Source organism: Phalacrocorax carbo, chromosome 2, assembly GCF_963921805.1.
Source record: "Phalacrocorax carbo chromosome 2, bPhaCar2.1, whole genome shotgun sequence".
In the NCBI taxonomy this organism is placed as follows: domain Eukaryota; kingdom Metazoa; phylum Chordata; class Aves; order Suliformes; family Phalacrocoracidae; genus Phalacrocorax; species Phalacrocorax carbo.
This window is the reverse complement of record NC_087514.1, coordinates 121,469,646-121,491,219: the sequence shown is the minus strand read 5'-3', so window position 1 is coordinate 121,491,219 and position 21,574 is coordinate 121,469,646. Positions and strand designations below refer to the sequence as shown.

General features: G+C 39.7%; 1 protein-coding gene across 2 annotated transcripts in view; it reads right to left on the bottom strand.

Moving 5' to 3' along the window:
* Positions 1 to 670: 670 nt before the first annotated feature.
* Positions 671 to 21,574, bottom strand: part of ZNRF2 (zinc and ring finger 2) — a 59,153-nt gene continuing 38,249 nt past the window's right edge. Inside the window, exons 3-6 of one of the 2 annotated variants that reach the window (XR_010371676.1) lie at positions 8,496 to 8,601; positions 7,662 to 7,739; positions 5,834 to 6,458; positions 671 to 2,245 (exon numbers count right to left, since the gene is read on the bottom strand). Coding sequence is in view for 1 of the 2 variants with exons in the window: in XM_064444158.1 (XP_064300228.1) it covers positions 7,682 to 7,739; positions 8,496 to 8,601 (164 nt within the window). In the remaining variant the exon portion in view is untranslated. Of the gene's footprint in view, positions 6,459 to 7,661; positions 7,740 to 8,495; positions 8,602 to 21,574 lie in introns of both variants that reach the window. The other variant, XM_064444158.1, reaches the window with a different exon arrangement.

The window sequence follows — 21,574 nt, the reverse complement described above, 5'->3', positions numbered from 1 at the left end:
AAAGTGTTGGTGACCGTTAGGGACAGGGAAATCCACACGCTCCCCAACCACGGGTACGCTTCAGGGAGTCGTGTAACTGAACTGTGACTTGTTTTCGGAGGAAGCTAAGTGGTATTTGGTTAGAGGAAACTGAAGGAACGAGCAGTGTATCAAGCTAGCTTGATGCTTTGAGGGAGCTTCCCAGCCTCTAGTGATGAGGAAGGGCTGTTTGCCACCCCCTTTCTCGCCTCTTCTTTCTTTTTAAACCACCCACCCAGACCTGGCAGCTATAATTTGTGCTAATCTGAAAGGCCATTATGCCTGCTGAGGATCACCAAAGGACACATCAACCAGAGACACATCACCTCCAACCACCCTGGCAAAACAGCAGCTGCATCAGCTCTGCTCCACCAAAACCGTCCTCAGCCACCTGGACAAAAGCCTGTCACATCGCCTCTTTGCAGGATAAGCAAAGGGTGAAAGGGGCTCTGAGAGGGGCCGAGGCTGGCCCAGAGGGTCTGCACTCCTACCTGCAGAACTGCAGACAGGCGAGGTACCAAGCTGCTTTTCCTTCCTCTGCTTCAGCTTGGTCTGCAGCACAGACATCCAGAAGCCCTGCCCCACCGCAATGCCTCTTTCAATAGTACTTTCAAAGAAAAAAAAAAAAAATCACCTGGAAGTGTGAAGAAAATTGTGCTTCAAAAGATTTATTACATATATTTGTACATATTTTACATGGATGGAATGTTAAACGTACAACCTAAAAATCAATAAAAAAATATTTTCATTCATGATTATGTACTGGCAGACCATGGAAAAGAGTACCTTAGAACAACTTAAGTCAGCTTGTAATCATACTGCTCAATTTAAAAAAAAAAATACAGACATGTTTTACATTAGACATTGCAGATTACATTCCGATTTCTGCTCGGGGTAATGAAGGAAGACATCTTGTCCATTACCACTGCACGTACGGGTGGCATTTCAGAAGACAGCACGGAGTTCCCTCTAACTCGTCGTGGGCAGGGTTAGCGCTGTGAGAAGGGAAGAGGGGACTCTACACTTTGCTCCCTACCAGCAGGTACCCGCCAAAGGGTAGGGAGAGCCAGAATGAGATTCGCAGTCAAGCGGTAAGGTTAATGCTGGATCACCACTTGTTCAGCGTGATGCTGCAGCTTTTAAAATTAAGTAGTTCATTAGGACGCCCCCTCTACAGCTAAGCCACCTCCCTTCTTCCTTGAAAGTTACAGTACTTTGGCAATATCAGCTAGGAGAGGATTCTCAGCTGTACGATAACGAATACTTCAGCTTCATCTTAATATATACAGGAAGAGCACATAATCACACTCTGATGTCTCTTCCTGCTAGCATTTCACACCTTGAGAGCCTGCAACCAGTCAAGTTGAGAAGTGTTTACTATTAAATATAACAAATTAGCAATAAAAAGGACAGATTTGAGGGAAAACAAGAGGAACAGGATTCAGCAACAGATTACGTTCTTGCAACGTCGGGTTACTTAGACTTGAAACTCTGCCAGAATCAAGCAAATCCTACTTATCATTGCAAAATCTTTGCCAAAACACACCCAAGGGCAAAAGTCTCTCAAACAAACGTACATAGATTAAAAGCTGCCAGAAAGACCTGCTAGCGGGCTTGCTGCCTCCTACTTCTTGTACACTGGCAACTTAATAGATCAAAAGACAACCAAGTCCAACCTTTTTCAGGTGTAGGATATTCCTACAATGGTTTACCTGAGCAAGTCTTCAGCAACTAGTAATGTCCCACAGTGAGGTCATTTTACAGTTTATCCCATCATCAGCTCTGATGTACTTAGTTGAGAAATGACTTTACAGAACACGATGCAGTGGCTTGGGAAGCCAGCCGAACTGTGTAGTAAGATAACAAAATGCTGCTTAAGACAACTTGAGAGTAAGGACTGGTTTGGGTTTTCTTCCCCCAACAGGCTAAAACATCTTCAACCTGATTTTAGAAGCAGGTTAATTCATGAGGAGAAACATCCCTAGTTTTACATTTGGGAAACAAACCCTGGACATAGTTCTGTCATGAATTTCTCATGCACTTGAACTACATGAAGTTAAGTGGTATGAGCTGATGACACCTCTGCAGGAAAAAACATGTTTTCGCTGGGTCGTAGCAAAACCCCTAAGAAGCCTCCCTCTTCCAGCTGCAGCCTTTTATGTTGCTTTTACTGATGCTGATGGAAAGCCTGTCCAAAGATATGGCCTAAAACGTATCATGTCTTCAGCTAGGAAGAGAAGAAATTTATATTAAAATTACTTTTAAGCTTGGAAGGATGGAAAGTGAATAATAAAACACAGAACCCATAAAAAAAGAAAACGGGATAATCCTCCACTGGCAAAGGTGAGCTGGAAGATCCAGTAGTAGCACTTCTGCATTCCCGGGTATATGGTAGGTAGTCTCTCGGCAGGGAACTCCCAGCTGTGCAGCAAAAAATGAGTAGGTACAAAACAGCAATACCAAATTTGCACAAATATTCTTTTCCAGGATGGGAAAGCAGCTAACATTCACAGAACCTCAGAGAGACCATGGCCTATATCAAAACCAACGTGTGCTTTGTTGCTGTTTAAGTACAGATAGCAGTAAAATTCAAGTGCTGTGTTCCCTGCTTTTGGTGGAACAGAAGAAATGGAGCAAGTTTCTGGAGCCCTCACATGGAAAAGGCACCATACGAAAAGCGTCTGTGAGCACATCTTGCGTATTAGACATTATCCAATCAGGAATACCAAAGATCAACATTTCTGAGTGAAAATTATCTTTCCCACATTTGCTGAGATTTTAGTTTCCTGGGAATCAGTTTTACCAGCTCTCCAGCCTTTCAGCAAAGACTTAATTAAAAAGCCAGTGCTCCTAGCATTAAGAACTAGGATAAATGTGTGACTTTTGAGATTAAGTCATAAAACCCCCTTTACATCATAAAGGGAGGGAGCAGAGGGGGAAAAAAGGTCACAAGTATCCACCCACGTCTTTGTACATTACCTACATATTTTCCATTTCAAAATACTGCAGAACGCTTACTCTTGAATATGAAAGTTAAATTGATTACAAATAAGACCATCTGTTTTACACTTTATTCTTCCCAAAAATAAAATACCACAAATTTGCGCTGTGCTTCATATTTTTGCTTTTATGTCCCACTGAACTCATTGCTGAATGTACACATTGAAAGAAAATCAGCTACCTCCTCCAAAAGGGAAGTGTTATTACAGATACACTGCTTTATAAGAGCCAGGACAATGGGTGCCCTGTGCTGACAGTAGCATGGCTCTCTTGGTGTTGTACAGAGTAGGGTTATTTACAGTCCAACTCATAGCCACCTCCACTATGAACATCAAAACACAAGTTGCTACTCAAGATACATGGGTATGTTACAAGTTCAGAAAAATCTCACATTTCAATACAGTGTTAAGTCTACTCTTCTCCTTCTGGCAAGCAGCATGTTTATGGCAGACCTGAGTATGGGAATTATTTCACACCCTTACATACTTAGGGAAGATATAGGCCAGACGACAGAGAATACTCTGAAACAGCACAGAATTGGCAACCTCAGTATATTTACAAGCAAAGAAGCATATCGCACCGTAATTTAAGTTATTGCTTCTTGTGGACACGTGTGGTATTCCTTGATCGAGACACAGGACTTGTTTGGTGTTTATTTTCCCCTTCTGAAGCACAATGATTCGGGACCACTGCGAGGATGTTTTTAAAATGAAGGTGTTCCCTATGACTAGCGCTATGTTTACAGCATGGTCATCACCAACTGACCAGCACAGCTGGTGGCAGCAAGCTTACATACGTGAATTGCCACAGGCATTTTCAAACCCAAGCATCACACTCATGCTTCTGGGGTCATTCCAGGTTTGGTCTGTATTACAGGTTTTGATACAAGAAAACCTCCTATAGCCTTTTGGAGGAGATTTATGGATACCAAATATGCCAAACTAGGATCTAAGGCTGCTTCGTATCAGTTCCACAAATAATCCAAGGTATTGCCGCTCTACCATGCTGACGGAAGCAGCAATGGACTCTTGCCTGCAAAACCACACATCAGTGCGATTGCTAGTGGCGTGCTTTTCAAACACTGGTCCTAAACGTAGGACAGCAGTGGTAACTGCTGGGTCTTTAAACCAGCTACTTGCATCTGAATACAGAAAATTAAGGTTTTTGAAAAAACAGTAAATGAACTAGAAACATGAACTACCAAAACTGAGTTTAAGTTGTAAACAGATTCATGTTTATAATATTTATCTACTTAATCCCCAAGCCAAAGACTGACGATGACCTCCGAGCACAGGACACCAAAACACTTACCTAACCCCTTTACATTATTACAGGTGAGTTTCTGTAGGCATGAAGCCAACAGTAAACATTAAATCAATGCAAATGCAAAAGCTTTACTTTCAGAAGATAGCAGGAATTTTAAACGTTGGAAAAGTGGGCCTGCAGGCAACACCGCTATTTGAGTATTACAGGTGCTGTAGTTCTTCAACCGCTCCCTCCCCCCCACAGTAATACAAGGCAACACAAATATTCTCAGCTAAAAAGGAATCTGTACAGGGAACAACTGTACATTTGATGTGACTACAGAATTGAAAGTGTGACAAAATGGTTCTGCTCCCACTGAAAAAAGATAATACAACGCGGCCCCACAGTTACAGGTTCAGCTGAAACCAGTGATGCAAGCCCCAAAGTGTAGAAACTGCACCAGCGATTATCTAGTTTAGACTCTTTTAGATTTGCAGCAAAACAAAGGCATTTTACAGAGCAACATTCAGGAGAAAATGTTATCCAGGCAAGAATTGCTCTGCAAGCAAGATAGGAGAGTTTATTAACATGCACTGCACTTGTTCTCCAGATAGCAGCAGTTGCTCCTGTTCTTTGCCCTTTTTGATATGAATCACAGTAGCAACAGAGAAATATGTACGCAACTAAAGAAGAAAAGCAGAATTATGTATGTGTAAGAAAAATGTTTGAAGCGTTGTGCAATTTAACTATTGAAACCCACTAAAAATGCTGTCACTAATAAATATTCAAACAATCTTCCCTGTGCTGTGAAATTCAGAAACTACTACAATTAATTCTTGATATAAAAAGTATGCTTCTAAGCCCTGATATCTATCTGTTCCAGTTTATTATCCCACCCCACCCCCCAAACTGCGATACTTTATGGGAACTAATACTAATCCACAGTTTTACTTGGTGTAACCCCACAGAGACATCCTGTGTTTCATGGAGGCCTGGTTATACCAACATAATACAGTAAATTATTAATAAATTAAGCAAATGCAGGTGCATTTTTTAAAGAAAGAAACCACGCTGTCAAATGCTGGTCTCCATGTAGACACCAAGGATTTAGATGCAAAGTACTAAGATCCTGACATCAAAAAAAAAACACAACCATTTAAACAAGGAAACAAAAACTTGCGTGTGTTTTAAAAATTAAACTTAAATCCCACCTCGATGTTATCTCACCCATGCCTGTAAAAAAACCCTCTCGCTGTGCCCACATTTGCAGTTATTCATTTACACCTCAGGAGGCAGCCTGGAGATGAGAGTAGTACAATAAAATAATTACCTGAAACATTTTTAAAAAAATACCCGTTAAACAAATTACCTTAACTGGCAGCACTTAAAATTGGTAATTCTTTTTTTCCTATTTAAAAAAAAGTTGCATAGCTGTAAGATTTTGCTTTGCTGCATTTTTTTTTGTTGTTTTTACTCACAAGCAGTAAAAGAGAAGTTTTAGTTACTTAAATAGCAATACAATATGCAGATTTCAACAACCCCTATAGCTGGATCAATATAAATTAGTTACCTGTCCTGGTTTTACTCTTTGGACTGCATTGTGACAAAGGTTTAGTTACAAAATTTTGAAATATAATATTCCTATGCAGAGAAGTTTATGTTTTTTGTTCTTGAAAAAAAGTGAAGAACGTAAAACAGGGTGTGAATTCAGTAAAGTAAGGTCACACTGTTAGATTATATTTAGTTTGCCATTTACTCTTCTTCAGCCAACGAGAAGGTGAAAACGTTCCCACTCAAACCCGGGGCCGTCCTCCTGCCAGGGTCTCGGATAGCGCGTATCGAACGTCTCCATTTCCACTTGAGGCAGTGGGAAACTTGTCCAACAACCCGCTTCTTCACAGAACTGGAACTTAGGCTGAAATTACAAACTTTGGCCTTCAATACAAAATAGTGTCAATAATGTTTGTGGGGAGTTGATTGTTAGAGAATGTGCAGCATTTTCAAGATCCCTGTGTGTCCTTTGCATGAGTGTTTGGTATACTGAGCACTACTGGCAAGCAACCGGTGTCTGCAATGCTTTTTCCATGTCACTGTCCACCTTTGCCTTTTTCAGCCACAAAAAACTGGAAGTCTCAAGCCAGGCAGTTCAGCAAGGGAACCTCACGTCTCCTATGTTTTCTGATCAGTGGAAGCAGCTGTTGAAAAAGCAGAAGACAAAGGTACTGTCATTTCAGCTATTTCAGTATATAATACACACTCAAACAGCATGAGCACAACCACAGTGTTTTCCTTCCCCTTTTCCCTAAACCCCCAATTATCACCACCTCTGCTGTGGGGAAAAAAAAAAGCAAATTGGATTTAACATGAGGTTAGACACCCACGAGCAGGTACAGAGACAAATGTGTTCATTAACAGCATGCGGGCTCCTTCCACAATTGTTGGGGAAAGTTGTTGGGGGCAATGTAGGAAACGTGTTTGTTTATTCATTTCAGCTAACACTGCCCTGAGGTTAAAACAATTATCCCTGTAGCAGGACAGCTTCCTTCAGGTTTTTTCTCTGCTACCTCTGCAACAACCATAGCACTGCAATGCGACCTGCAACACAGACTCGTGAAGCAAGGTGAAACAAATATAAATGCCAATGATGGAGCCTTCACATTATTTTAATTTCCATCAGAACAACAAAACGAACCCCTCAGCTACAAGCCAGGATTTCAGATATCTCAATTTCTCTAAGAATTGTGATGATTTTTGGTGTGTTTTGCAATGCTTAGGGGCAGTAGTTTAATGCAGGATTAAGTTGTCGAACTTGTCAACTAAAAGAATAAAGCTATCCTTTAAACCTTTGACACTGATTGCAGATCTGAAATCATTAACACAAAACATAAGCTGGTAAAATGTGAACCTCTGAGACGGGATGGAGAGAAACATGTTCAGGTTTTTTTATTTATTTATATATTTTAAACATTCTGGAATGCATTAACATGAAAGTGGTTTTGAAAATATTTAGTTTCAACTTCTTCATACGATTCCAAAAAGCTTTCTGTTAGAAATAAATGCCAGTACTCATGGAACAATCCAAAATTACACAATTGTATTATTTTAATTTTGTTTCATTTCCATGGAAAAATGCTTTTTAGAAGTTAATGTTAAAGCCTTATTGGCACTGACTTGCCACTTTCCAGTACTAAAACTGGAATACGTCGTTTCAGACCATGCCATTTAAGGATGCAGAAACCTTTTACATATTGCAATACACATCAATACTTACTGATTAATACTGCAGTTCTGAGACACAGTAGCAAATTCACAAATGAAACAAAAAATAGCATAAAGAGTTATTTCAGGTAATCAAGACAGTTACTGTTGAAATGCACACATTTAAAAATAAATATTACCTAAAAACATGAATCTTGTCTTAATCTGATGGATGCTCAGGGCAAGATCTATTTACTTCAAACCATTCATCTATGCAGCTGTTGGATGCAAGACAAAAATTAAAACAGTTGACATGGATATCTCAGTAACATTTAGCAGTAAGATATGAACATAAATTGGTTTCTCATTATTTCAATGACTAATAATGATTTTATAGTGCACAAAGAAGTATACGTATATACACACACCACTGGAAAATTTAATAGCCTCAAACTACAGTAGTATTTGGACATAAAACATTGTTGAAAAACTAAATTTCTTGAGTTTATAAATTTTCTAAGGAAGCATTTTACAAGTTACTACCCAGGTTTTATACACAGGTTGCTTTACTCCTAACCCTATCATCTTGCTTATATCATTCATTGACATTTTACTTCCTGTAGTACAGAAACTTGTGAAAACAAACACGAAACAGGTTTAAAAAGAGTTTCTCCCTCTCCCCCCCAGTCTATCAGCATTTGACAAAACTTAAGTACACACAACCTAAGCTCCCTAGCCATGATGTGCACTCCTTCCCCGTACAGGTGATTTTGCCTTATGTTTCATTTGGGCTCTTCATGCAAGCATGAGAAGACTACAAGAGGGAAAACTGGCTTCAAATACATTGGTGGAGATGCAGAAAGATGCAATTTTAAAAACATCTTTAGGGTTGCTGCTGTTGTTTCTTTGTTGTTTGTTTGTTTTTTAAATGTAAAAAGTGACTAAGCTTTAGTGCTCCTTTAAGCACCCCTTAGAGGAGTTACCCAATAAATGCAACCTTCTGGAATTTTATATGCATCCTGAGGAATACTTGCCCTTTATGATATATGCAGAGGCAAGGCAGCCGTGCTATAGTATCTCCTTGCTGCAGCTCTTCCAGGCATATTGCACACTCCCCAGCATCTTTACTCAGCACATCCTCTGAAGAAAAAGCACAAAAGTTAAACAGTTAAAAAGCAGACTTTATGAGCAAAATATTCTTTATTCAGAACATCAAGGCCAGCTACAGAAGATACTTCTCGTCCTGCAGAAAGTCATGTCAAGGTGAGGATCAGTCACATTTACACCAGCTGACTGAAGATTCCTGATGGGAGACATTTTAACAGCTCAAATTAAAATATGGTTAAATGACACATAATGCCTCCAGGGCCTCGAGGATTCATGTGGGGTGGGTTTCTCCTAGCTGTGCCACCTTCTCCATGCTTGGTGTTCACTATGGAGACTAAGTTCAAGCCTGAACTTAACACTCCTCTGGACAGGACACTGCAGGTAATTAACTAGGTAAGTATCATCTTAACTTCTAAACACTTAGCCCACCATTTGCTTCTCCTACTCATCTCTCTTCTATACATCTGGCTTTGTTTTCCCAGCCTCTCTGGTACTCATATTTCACACCTTCATCTTCCTCTTCTCACCATGTTAGTGTGATCTACCACATCCCATCCACCTTTTCCTCAGTGTAAACTATGCAACTGTTAGCAATAGGAGTGGGAGTTTTCCATTAGGGAAAGATCAGTACTGTATAGCTCCAGTGACCCTAAATTCCTGGAGATACTGAATTTTTTGCAGCATTACCAAGTCCCATACCAGAGGAGAAGAAAGTAAGTTACTAGGAATGCACAAGAGTTGGCTTTCACACAAAAGTTTCTGGGAAAATATATTGGTTTTAATAAAAACCTTCTCTCTTGGACATTTAGCCAGAATGTGGGATGCAGAATTCAGTCTTAGCACAAAGCAAAGCAGGAGATCACATAAGGCCCCGTTTGCCAGAAGCACGTTAAAAGTCCCAGTTAGATGCGGCCTCACCCAGTGCACAGAGCGTTCCCAACAAGGGACAACGCAGCAACCAAGCTGGCAATCTCTGGCAGATCAGAAAGGTGCACACTTGGCAAAGTAAAGCTCACATGTTCAAGTTTCCACAGTTTCATGGGAAAAGCTTCCCCTTCTTAACCAAAAGGAGTTTAAAGGGGCTGTTTATGGAGAGTGGTTCCCAGGTATGACTGAGAAACCACCAGCTTATGCTATTCTCTGCAGTGGCTCCAATATTCATCACTACTCATTCCAAATGCAAAGAAAATGAAAAGCAGACGACTAAAAAGCTATCATTGCAGCAAAAAGTGAAATGAAATTAGGTCTGCTTTGTTTCCCTTAGAATGACAGCTAGCTCTCTTGCAGGTGCTTGGGTTTCTGAAAGAGTGCTCGTTTCAGTCTCTGTTGTATTCATTGTTTATGCTAAAAATACTGTATAATGCCACGTGTGCGGTATCTTCATGATGATATGTGAAGAATACCTAACAAGAGGTGAACTGTTATAAAGAAAAAAATTCAAAACTTTATTAATAAACAATGCACACCTACCACAATGGGGAAAATAAAAAAAAATTATTTTACACCTGGTAATATTATTGGTAGGCATTATACTAAGAAATCACTTCTGTTGTTCTATCAGAAGCTGTAAGCTTCAAAGAACATTACAGGTACCTAAGGAGAGAAAGCAATTTAAAACAATACAAAAGATCTTAAGACCTCTTATCTGTTGTTACAAAATCCTGACATTAAGAACTTGCCCAGAAGAGGGTGCTAAGGATAAATACTTCCTTGAGGTGTTTGAGTTTGTGGAGGGTTTTTGTTGGGTTTGGTTTTGTTTGTTTTGTTTGTTTTTTAATAAAAAGATAAAGTATCTGACACCAGGAGGCAAAGAATCTCCAGACAGCATTGTCCTGCTACAGACATATTAATTTTTGCCTGAGGCTTTCAGACACTACCCTCCTAGACTGCCTCTTTACACAAGTGCTTTGCCAAAAGTCCTACGAGCAGATCTACTCTCTTCCCACAGTTAGGTTGCAGGAAGAAGCACCACTATAATTCAGGTATGTATCATACACACAGAGCATACTTAATAAAAGTAATTTTTTTTTCATGGAGTCACTTTATCAGATCAGCAGCTGGTACCCAAAACAAAACAACAGTAGGATACCTCCAGTGAATTAATCTCCAGCCTCCCTCCCTCAGCACTCTCAAGAGGGAAGCATTTAGTCAAGTTTTGATGACAAGAATTAAAAAGCTGTCCAATAAAAATACTATTTATAAAAGAAAACATTCCTGTGAACTGCTTTCACATCATTCTCTATTGTACATGTCTGGCTTATCGTGTGCTCCCCAGACTGTACAACGCTTGGGTCTGAACTCCTGCTGAGCGATTTAACAAGTTTCTGCACCTTTTGGCTAACATTAGGGCAAGATGCCAGTTTAAAGATCTGTATCTCCCACCAGCCCTGGCGTAAGTGTCTGAGACTCCTTTTCTTCCCTCCAGTACTCCTGTACTCTCCCCAAATGCCATTAGCCTCTTGCCAATAGAGTCCCAGGCAAAGAGCTTGCTGCCCTCCCTGGCTTCACCCCAGGCTTTCCCACTGGCGTGAGCTGCTGGGCATACACGGCACCAGGCTTTGCATAGTCATGCCAGAGGGAGCTGGTGTGAACACTGACACCGGCTAGCATGGACAGAGCCTCAGAAATGCGGCAGAGTTCTACCACCCCTGAAGAAAAGATTTTGTTAACAGTTTTCAATGCTCTTCCTCCTCTGAAATAACAAGGCGTCGGCATTCCCTACTTCTTGTGTTAACCTTACAAACCCTACCAGGCTCTCATGCAAGAGAAACATCTAAGATCTGAAGGAATTAGTACAAAATACCCAACTGCTATAAATGCCCACATACACCTTGGCACCGCATCTTAACAGACTCCAAACATGTGTAATTATGCTCATAATTGATTACACTTGTAGAGTGACGACAGCAAAACCAAATCCTTCAAGGACCTATGACACTTTGGGTCTGACTCCCTTTTGACCATTTTAGGTGATTCAGATCATCCATACCAGCTAAGAAAAAGGAGTGAAAAACCTGTTAAACTTGGATCCAGTGAGAATTTCTTCTATACTTGATTCATACAGCACTCTCCTGTACCAAGACTGGCTTATACCAGATGGAAGTCAGTTTAAGGACCATTTAACACTGACTCTTAAATGTATCTGTTACGGAAAAACGTGTAAATCATCTCACACAGAACCACTGCAGTCTGAACAATTTTTTTGTTTTCATATTTTCCTGCAGTGGAGTGATTCAGCAGATACATATTATTCTCTTTCTCTTAAGAAAAAAAAGAACAGTTTGAGATTTCATCAATGTTATGATTAAAACATTTATATGAGTGTATTATCTAAATGGAAGTGAGAAGAGGAAATAAGCAGAGGCCACATTTTTCCATTTCGCCCACACATGGGTACATACACATTCACCACCCCCACCCCCCCATCCATCTGCCTTGCACCAAACAGGAGGTAAACACTCCTTCACCTTCCCAGCTATTTGAACAAGTACTCACTAGCTAGAGACTGGTGTCAAAGATGAAATCTGGCAAAAGAGCGTAGTATATCTCTCCTGCATCTGCTCAAGTACTTCTTCCTCCTCTATCCCTGGTTAATAATACTGCTATCCCTGGTTAGTAATCCTGCTGGTTTAACTTCTGGTTGTCAGTAATTTTTCCTTCTATAATTCTGCTTTTACCTTTACCGAAAAATAAATTCTACTCTGCTCCTGCATTTATAGCAAAACAGGTACTACTGAATTAAAACACAATCATCCTGACAATTTTGCACAAACCTTACCAATTAAAAACTTTTACTAGAACTTTTGAAAAATATATCCAACAACTATCAAAGCCACCAGCTCAGCCACAGTTAAAATTCTAGGCAATGCTGAAATAGTCTGAAATTAAATAGTCTGCCTTTAAACTGAGGACTGCAAAGCATATAAAATACATACCTTATGGATTAAGTCATTAAAATCTGTGTTACTGCCTCTTTTTTTTTGTTTCGGTTGTTTGGTTTTTTTTGTTTGGTTTTGTTTTGTTTTAAAACACAGATAGATATAGCCCTAGGGCTCAGGAAACCCCAAGTCACTAATCGTGGAGATGGCAATAGTATTTGGGGAGATATCACCTTATAGCTGCAATATTTTATTTCTCTCTGGGCATTCACTAGAAACAGAACACCAAGTTAGAAAGACCTTTGATCTAGCCCAGTATGACAATTTTTCTAAATATCTGTATTTTTTTCCTAAAACTTAAAAGCTTAAACGACTGTGCAAGCTGCCACGACAGCTAGCTGAACAATGAAGGACACCACAAAAGCGCACCCTTTCAGGAACACAACTGAAACTTAGTTGGAACATACCTTCTGAACAGTATCTTATCAGCACTAAAGCTGGTAAAACAAGAACCATAAGAGGTTAAAAAATATTGAAACTTCATTAAATAGTACATATTACCATGTATCTGTTACACGTTCATTATTTTTTGTTGCTGATTACTAAAAACTCTCTCAGGTAAGTACTAAAGACTGTCTTTGCCTGTTTTTAAACAGAGTTCAAACTCTAGATGTCTAGAAGCCAGCATATTTCTTCACAGGTACAGTACATGAAGGACCTGCACATTCCACAGGACTATTCACTAGCCAGCAAGTATGTGTGTGTGTGATTAACACACTCTTATTAAGTGTTACTGACTTGATTTACTAAATCTTTCCAGCTTCTGCCGCATCCATTTTTCTCCCTCTTCATTCCTTTCCAGTTATTTCCTACTATGCACTTCTCTTCTACACACCCATTTTCCCCAAAATATCATTCTCTCTAGGCTTACTTTGATTTACTTTTTCTCCACCTCTACCACTCCTCCTACCTCCCATCATCTCATTTCATTTACTGTTGCAATGCAGGCATTGGAGAAAGGAGGACGATATTAACTTTATTAGCCACTATCTGATACAATTAATATGGACAGCCTTCTCTTCTTATTTGGCGTTAATATCCTTGGGAGAAGCAAACACTGGAATGGAAGGAAAAGGGACTATTATGAAGGGTGTGCTTCTCTCATGTAGCTCAGTAACTGCCTTTGCAATCAAAAGCTTTCTCTCCTAGTCCATCCTAAGCACTAGGAGAACAAGCAGTTTCACTGGCATTCTACCTGTTCTTCAGTATTCTGGTTGCCATAAGAGGAACATCCTTGATTCAGCATGCTCCAACTAGGGATCATTCTTGGATGACCAGGTCAGCCCTCTGCTGCTGCTCAAAAACTGAGACAGAGAGACACTCTGAAGGAGAGCTGATTCTTTAGCACTTAAAGCCCTCAAAAGCAGGAGAAAGATCACTCAGTTGTCACTGCAGAAGATACTTTACTGCCATTCAGAGCTTTCCAGGCTACAGGGTCTGTCAGCAGATTGAGCGAGGCAGAGCTAATGCCATTAGCTTTGTTCACCGATGAAGACCGCAGCTTCACAGCCAGAAGTTAAACTTGCACTGCTCTCAGTGAGGAACATACCTTCTGAAGAAACCATGGGTTCCTCACCAGAAACATTTCTTATTGCTTTAATACAAGAAACCTCCTGTAGATCAGATGCAAAAAGGAGGATTTTTAACATGTAGTGTTTTTACCTGAACCACAGCTAAGTGTTTTCCAGGATTTATAATACCAGCAAGTTGAGCATGTAGAAATTCAGATTTCAGCTCTGCTGAGTAACTTCAATCCAAATTCCCTTTTATACTGCTGAAAAAACTAATAGCCGTATGCTAATCAAACATGAACGTGTTGCAACTTTTCATGCTCTTCCAACAGGCACAATAACCCCAAACAGCATGGTATGACTTGCACAGTAATACCTAGAACTTAACCATCCTAAAAACACCTTCCCCACCACAATACACAAAAACGTAACATCTCAAAGAGAAACTAACTAGCTATAACAAAGGTTATGCTTCCTCAAATACTGACAAAGCATTTGATGAATTTTGGGGGTTTTGTTTGGCATCTCACTTTCACCCCTTGCAATGTGGTGGCCCATTACAATTTCCTATTCAAAGTCCAAGCATTATCCTTGCTTTCCCTTTCCCTCTCACCTTGCTCAGTGTCGCTCCAAGACTGAGATATCTATGTACAAACAGATACCCATCATGAAAGACTTCATGCACAAACATTGCTTGGAGTCTTTGGTGACCCCCCTTCTCAACGCACAAATGTAAAGTGAAAGTTGCACAAGAAAAATATTTGCAGAACAAGGCCTAAGTTGCAATACTTGTATCACAACACTGCACCGAGCTGTAGGGAGGTAGCTGCAGAAGTTTCATTGTTTCTCAGCTAACCCAACATTTGAAGAACTGGATTTAGTTTTCTGTGGGACATTCTCAGCTTTCAGAAGCTAATTCTGAGAAACAGCTAGATGCTTCCTGTTCAGACAGATAATGATCAGGCATATGGTAGAGAAAAAACACTCACTTTTTCTTGAATAAAGATAAAAACTGAAATAGTAGTGATACAAAAACATTTTAGGGAGCAGGATGAATATAAACGCCTGTATAGTCCTAGCTACCTGGATACAATTCTAACTAGGGATTTGTGTGCTAACAGTTCTTTTGTGAAGAGGTTTGCTTCAGTGGCCACAAAGGAAATCTAGCTGCAACTTTAAGATACATGTTATCAAAACAAGCTACAGTTAGTAAAAAAAAAAAAAAAATCACAAGTTTAAATACCATAGCTTTCATACAATGTCCAATTAAGACATCTTGCTCATAGACAAAGTCAAGTTTTCATCCCAGGACTCCCAGTGAAGAGCTAGGCTTTGAAAAAAGACCAAGTAGTCTGGGAAATAAAGCTCCTTGCTTCTGAACAACACCCACAGCTGCTCCTACGCTATTGTGATCAGCATACCAACTTTCTCAGTCCATTATTTATTCTTCTAGCAGAAAGCGTTGGGGTGAAATAGGTACTCATACAAGATAAAATTTATCAGCCCATCGGACCTGAAATGCCTTGTGCTCCTGTCTTGAGATTTAGTATCAGTGACTATGTGTTTCCACAGTGATTCAAGATTTGCTCTCGATAGAGACAATTATCTGATTGACTCTGAAACTTCTGCTTAAGCTAGTCTTTCCAACTTCTGTTTAATCAGTCTGCCTGCAGTTTGAGATGCCCTTGAATGTTAAATCATCTCAACATAGCTTAACAACTTTCTCTTCTTATACCAACTTCTAAAGATAAGTTCTGTTCACCACATTTGTAAGTATCATGTCCTTAAACTGTCAAATTTTAGCCTAGATATGGGCCAAAGAGCTGCACCTGTTCACAGACAAACCACAAACAGTCTTATCCTCCAGAACATCACGTCAAGAGACTTTGTGCCAGCCTTACTCATCCTGTACTGAGCCCTCATTCCAACTGAACTGATGTATACTTGTATTTTGAATGACCCAAGGGTAACTTGTTCTTGAACAGTCTTCCTTTGGATGCTATTTTTGTCCCAAGGCTTCCACTCCTCCCTTCAGAAACACTATTCCTGGGAGGTGAAAATACTTCTACATATTGTCTTGTCAGGAGGTGGCTGGGTAAAAAAAGCCTTGAATGCAGCAGCACTAAACCAGTGCCACACTGTGCAACTCCATCGTGAATAGTGTACCCCAGCAAACACCGTCTAAAACAAAAGCTGCTTATTGCAGCACATGGAATAAAGAAGCTGCTTTTAGGATGTTTTCTTCATTTTTAATCAATATTACATGACCTTTCAGGTTATTGGGTATTAATCTTGAATGTCAGGAGTTAAATCAAAAGTAGCATGTAAAGGGGCAAACCCACAAGAAACGAAACAGCAGGAAAATAAGTCTCCTTAGGAAACAGTGTAAGGAACTATCACCTGGGGAATACCTCCTCCTCGGCTTCATCAGGTAAGAATGATTTATGCTTCTCAAGGCTGACTACCATCAAAGAGGATCTTACACCACAAACATGCTACAAAAGAAGGAGTGGTTGAGTAAATTGGCCAGGGGCAACCTGCATGTATTGCTGACAAAGAGTCTCCTGCAGTTATAGAGGATTGTTTCTCATAGGGAGCTGGAGATGGCTGGGATGAAGGAAACTTACAGAAGCAGGCAAGAAAGAAGAAAATTGGTGCAGGATCCACACATGCAGATCTTTTATCATTTATATTATTTGCTAAACAATGCTGCTTATCTTTGAGGAGTAAAAAAAGGCAAATATTTAAGGACTACTTATATGTACCTGCCAATCTGTACCAGCACTAAGAAGCTTCTATGATAGGTGCAAAATCAATTCAGGCCCGTTGAGAACTTGGGATTGCAATCCACAGATCCAGTCTGAAGGTGGCTGAACCACATGGTACCACCCCCGGAGCAAGGAGCAGAAAGTTAATTCTCATCACCAATGGAGGAACACTGAAGAAAAATGAGAGAGGCCCGAGGGGCAGCTTGCCTTGTGTGGTACATGGCTTCTTTACCAAAGGTAAGAAAACAAAACAATAGAACCCAAACCAACCCCCCCAAAAAACCCACCACAACCAACCGGGCATAAAAACCCAGGAGTATTTATCTACAAGAAGCTTCTTCTGGTAGTAAATCACTCAGGAACCTAATTTAGTGATTTAATAAGGAAAAGATATCACTGTGGTTAGGAGGAAGGTGAAGAACTCCTTTCATATACCATACAGAGAGAGTTCTCTACAAATAGCTTTTCAGTCAGAAGGAAGACTTAGCTATGATGCTGTTAAGTCTGTTAAAATGAACAACTTTGCCAAATCAAGCCTAGATACTATTGCCAACAGTGTTTACAAAGACTGGGAAAGTAAAGCAGGGCATAGATGTGGCAGAGTAGGTACAACAGAAGATGGTTGTCTCTGATGAAGCTGAAGAAAAGATCTAAATCTGAAAAGATCTTGCAAATGCAAGATGTTGATGTGACTGTACAAAAGGATCCCTTACTGAGGTGAGGAAATCCCTCTTGCTTTGGCAGCTTTTTTAAAGTGACTAAGCTTATTTTACCCCTAACACGAAAGGAGACCAAAGCAATTGCAGACGACATTTTTTCCAAATGGCAACGCTTCAGCTATTCACCATCACTGAAACTACAGTCAGAAGTCAGAGAAATTGCTTTGTAATGATTTTCCATTAGGATTCAATTTCTAGTAATGGTCTGCAAGAAATTGAGGGTGTGATGGGGACCTGCTGGCCTAATGAAATCTATGAAATCTATGAAAACTCTCGTCTAACACAATGTAGGTGAAGCAGGCACACTAGAAACCTTCAGGGAAGGAAAGGGTAGGGGAATAGTGTCCCTAAAGAGCAGAGTGGGAATGAACAGAGCAAGCTCAGAGGCAGTTAGCTGGCCTATTACTCTGGGCAGCATGGGTTACCGTAACGGTGACTTGTTTTGAAGTTGGATGTAGGACTTGATTCAGCGTTTTGTTCAGTTTGCCTTTTTTTCAAGTTCCTATTCCAGGATTCCTACGGGTGCCCTAAGCACAATGAGTTTTGCCAAGTCTTTTTTCCAGTCTTTTAACATTGGCCAAATTACCAACTCATTTCTTTGCGAGCTTGCCGGGGAGCTTGGTTTGATCTGATGCAAAATGAATGCATAGGGAGCACTAAGGAAGATGGCATGAAAGATGAAACTATGAGCCTAAGCTCAAAACAGGGAGAAAAACAGGTGTGTCTGACTAAGACGCTATTCTTAGGGAAGATGTGATGCATTACTGAGCAGCACAATGAAAACACTGGTGCCAAGACTCATTGTGCATAAAGTCTGGCTTATTAACCCCAGTGCCAGGTGCTAGGCCTACAGGGTGCTTTTCCCAGCAGGCTCAGAATCAGACTTCTCCAAGTTAAAATTGAATGCCTGGTCAGTGTGCATACACAGGATAGGGATATAAATTACTGCATAATTTTTACTTGTCTGTCTTTCCTGCTCACAGCAGACAGACTGCTTTTTACAAGCTATTCCTATTTTAAATGCAATTATCCTTGCGATATAGATGGAATGCAATACTGAGTCAGAGTTTTCAAAGCTGTCTCAGTTTTTCAGCTCTGCACCAACCCATAATCCAGTATTATAATTTATTCCAGCAAGAACAGAGATACAATATTTCTGGTACTAACAGGTACCTACAGGTTTTTACTATCCCAGTAAGCTACAGAGTGCATGGGTCTCTAATTTCAAGAGGAAAAAAATACTGCAAAACAGTCTTTTACCTTTACATTTTAAAGCAAACAGCATTAACTTCTAGATCCTAGCAATTAAGTAAAATAAAAGACACCCAGATAATCTCAACAGTATTCAGCAATACAAATAACAATAGAAAAAGATTAACATGGAAGATGTGTTTTAAAAATGTCCCCAAAAACGGTTCTTCAGTATTTGTTCAAAGTTTTATGCACATAATCTGACCATATATTTCTACAACCATATTAAAGTTTTATTTTTCTCCTCATTTTTTAAAGCTACAGGCTATCAAAACTATTGGACACCATTGTGACAACAAGGCATTTCAGCTAACAAAGCCATAGATTGGAACAGACTTCCTTGGAACCAGGCAGAAAAAAAAAAGATAAAATTGTTAACAAACAATTCCTCCATCTCATTTCTTCATTCCAACCAAGTAAACATTTTTTATGGGCTAAAAATTATGAATACTATATTATCGCTTAGCTACATGAAGGCTATCCAATACCTAATGTTATACATGAAGACTAATTAAACTTCACAGAAGAAAAGGGAGGATGAGGAATATGGTCAAAATTAATAACATTTGATATGGCTTTAAATTACGGAAAGGTATTAGTGCAGGGTTAAAAAGGGAGTTATCCAAGGTTTTTATGAGGAAACGTTAACAAGATTTCATGAGTGTTAATACAGTTTTGCAATAAATCTAGCAATAGTGAATTTTTTCATGTTTCATCTATGTGTTAGAACTTAGGATTATTTCTGCAGCTAAACAAATCTGTAGCCGCCTGAGACTTACACAAACTTTGGAGAGCAAGGAGGTTCCTCCAGGGAGGATACAACAGGCTAGTCTAGTATTTTGTACCTATGTCAGTATATACTCAATGTAATCCCTGCCAACAGTTAGTTTATAGACTGTTCTAGAATCACTGGATTTTGTTAAAAACACTAGAAGTTGGTAATTTTTTCTCCTGTGTAAGCAGTGATAATAATCCCCAATTTAGATGTGAGCGTACCCTATCACATTAACAGTGTTTTCACCCGGCTTGTTGAAGAGTTAGGCTTGTTCTAGCACTGAAGCCCCCTGCAAAAGCTAGGCTGACTTCTTTTGTCATTGAATGGTTGAGTTGTGCAACTCAGAAGCACAAGACTACTTAAACAATCAAAGGGTAGCAGATTTTAAAGCAAGATTTTAATCTGAAGAAAAAAATTAATTTCAAATGACATTTCAGCAATTCTTTCAATTGATCTGCCCTTGGGGTACTGTCTGAGCAAGACGGAGCACCTCTTATTCTTTTGTATTTCTTTAGGAAAAAATCCTGATCTGCAAAACAGCAAGGAGTTTAGGGAAGGAAATACCATGAAATTCCTACACAGACCACTCAATCTCAGTAAGATGTAGTTTGGCATTTATTTTTAAAAACCTAAAAATTTCAAGTAGTTTTACTTCAAAATCCAGCCAATGAAACCTATTCTTTAAGATTAGGAAAAGCTATGTATTTTCAAGGGTTTTGTTTCCACAGAGGAAATACAAGAAATAACTCAGACTGCTGCTAACAAATGAGTAAAATTTCAAGGTTTTAGAGGTATCAGCTTTAAAGACTGCAGAATTACCATACAAAACTAGGAACATTATTTCCCCTGAAGCTAAATTCCCAGCAGTCACAAGACTGCAGCAGTTGCAGACACGATTTATGACATCCTCCGAATGACCTCTCAAAGCTAAAGACTGATTAAGTGTAAGACATGGGAGGTAGCTCCTGTCTGCCCACATCACATGATGCAGAGTCACAGCACAGTGAGCATTTGCTACTGAGCGAACAAAACTGTCCCTTAGCTTTCTCCTGCATGCAGCATTGCGCTGCCATTATATAAGAGAAACACAATGAAATACAGTGCAATATATCTAGTCCTCTTCTAACCTGATCTGAATCACTCCTTGCATCACCCACAGATGTTCTTTGTGGCACTGGTTCACAGGTGTATCTGTAATTTTCTAGGACAAGAATTGTCATTTGACTTTAGCAGCACTGTCAGTACCAAAGCAAGACAACGGCAGTATCTGAGGTTAGGAGTAGCCTCTAAAGAAAAGAAACAACTTGAGCTATTCAGTACATGAATGATCCTGTTTTCTCTATTTCAGAAACAACCAGGCTTTTTCTATAGCTATCAAAAGCTTTATTGTATTTATCCAGTGCTGCATATAAGATATCACCGTGGCACATGTATGCATTTATATAAAGGTAATTCCAATGTACTGAGGGAAAAAAAAAAAAGTGTTGTTCCACTCTCAAGAACTGAAGTAAGTGTGAAGTGACACTGCAGCTATTTTGGCCAGGAGTGATTTGTGATGGGTTCGTCACAGGAAGTTCGGTTTAGCAGATTTTAGGCCTGGCTCAAGGGAAAGTATGCAGAGAATCACCCACTAAATACCTTTCTCCCCCAAAATTCATTAAAAGAGACAGTCTCATTCACAACGTATCAGAAAAAAGTTTAAGATATGAATAGATGTGATCTCTGAAGTGTGTCCTCCTCAGCGGGATGCAAACATGTCAACTCTACTTCATTACAGCAGGAAAGTTCAGCATAACCTATTGAGCATCCCTGAACTGCACCATGAAAGTGAGCTGTCACAGCTTCTTTACAATTCTATGGCTCCCTTTCTTTTACATGAAGAGTAAAATAATAAGCAATGTTGATCCCTCAACCACCACCACTAAACCTCCAAGACTGTATTTTACCAAGATAAATGGGGTGGGTAGTCTGCAGTTCTGGGAACGGCTGTTCCAGACATTCGAAGCACTTCCATCTCAGTTACACTATGTTCCCACTTCAGGAG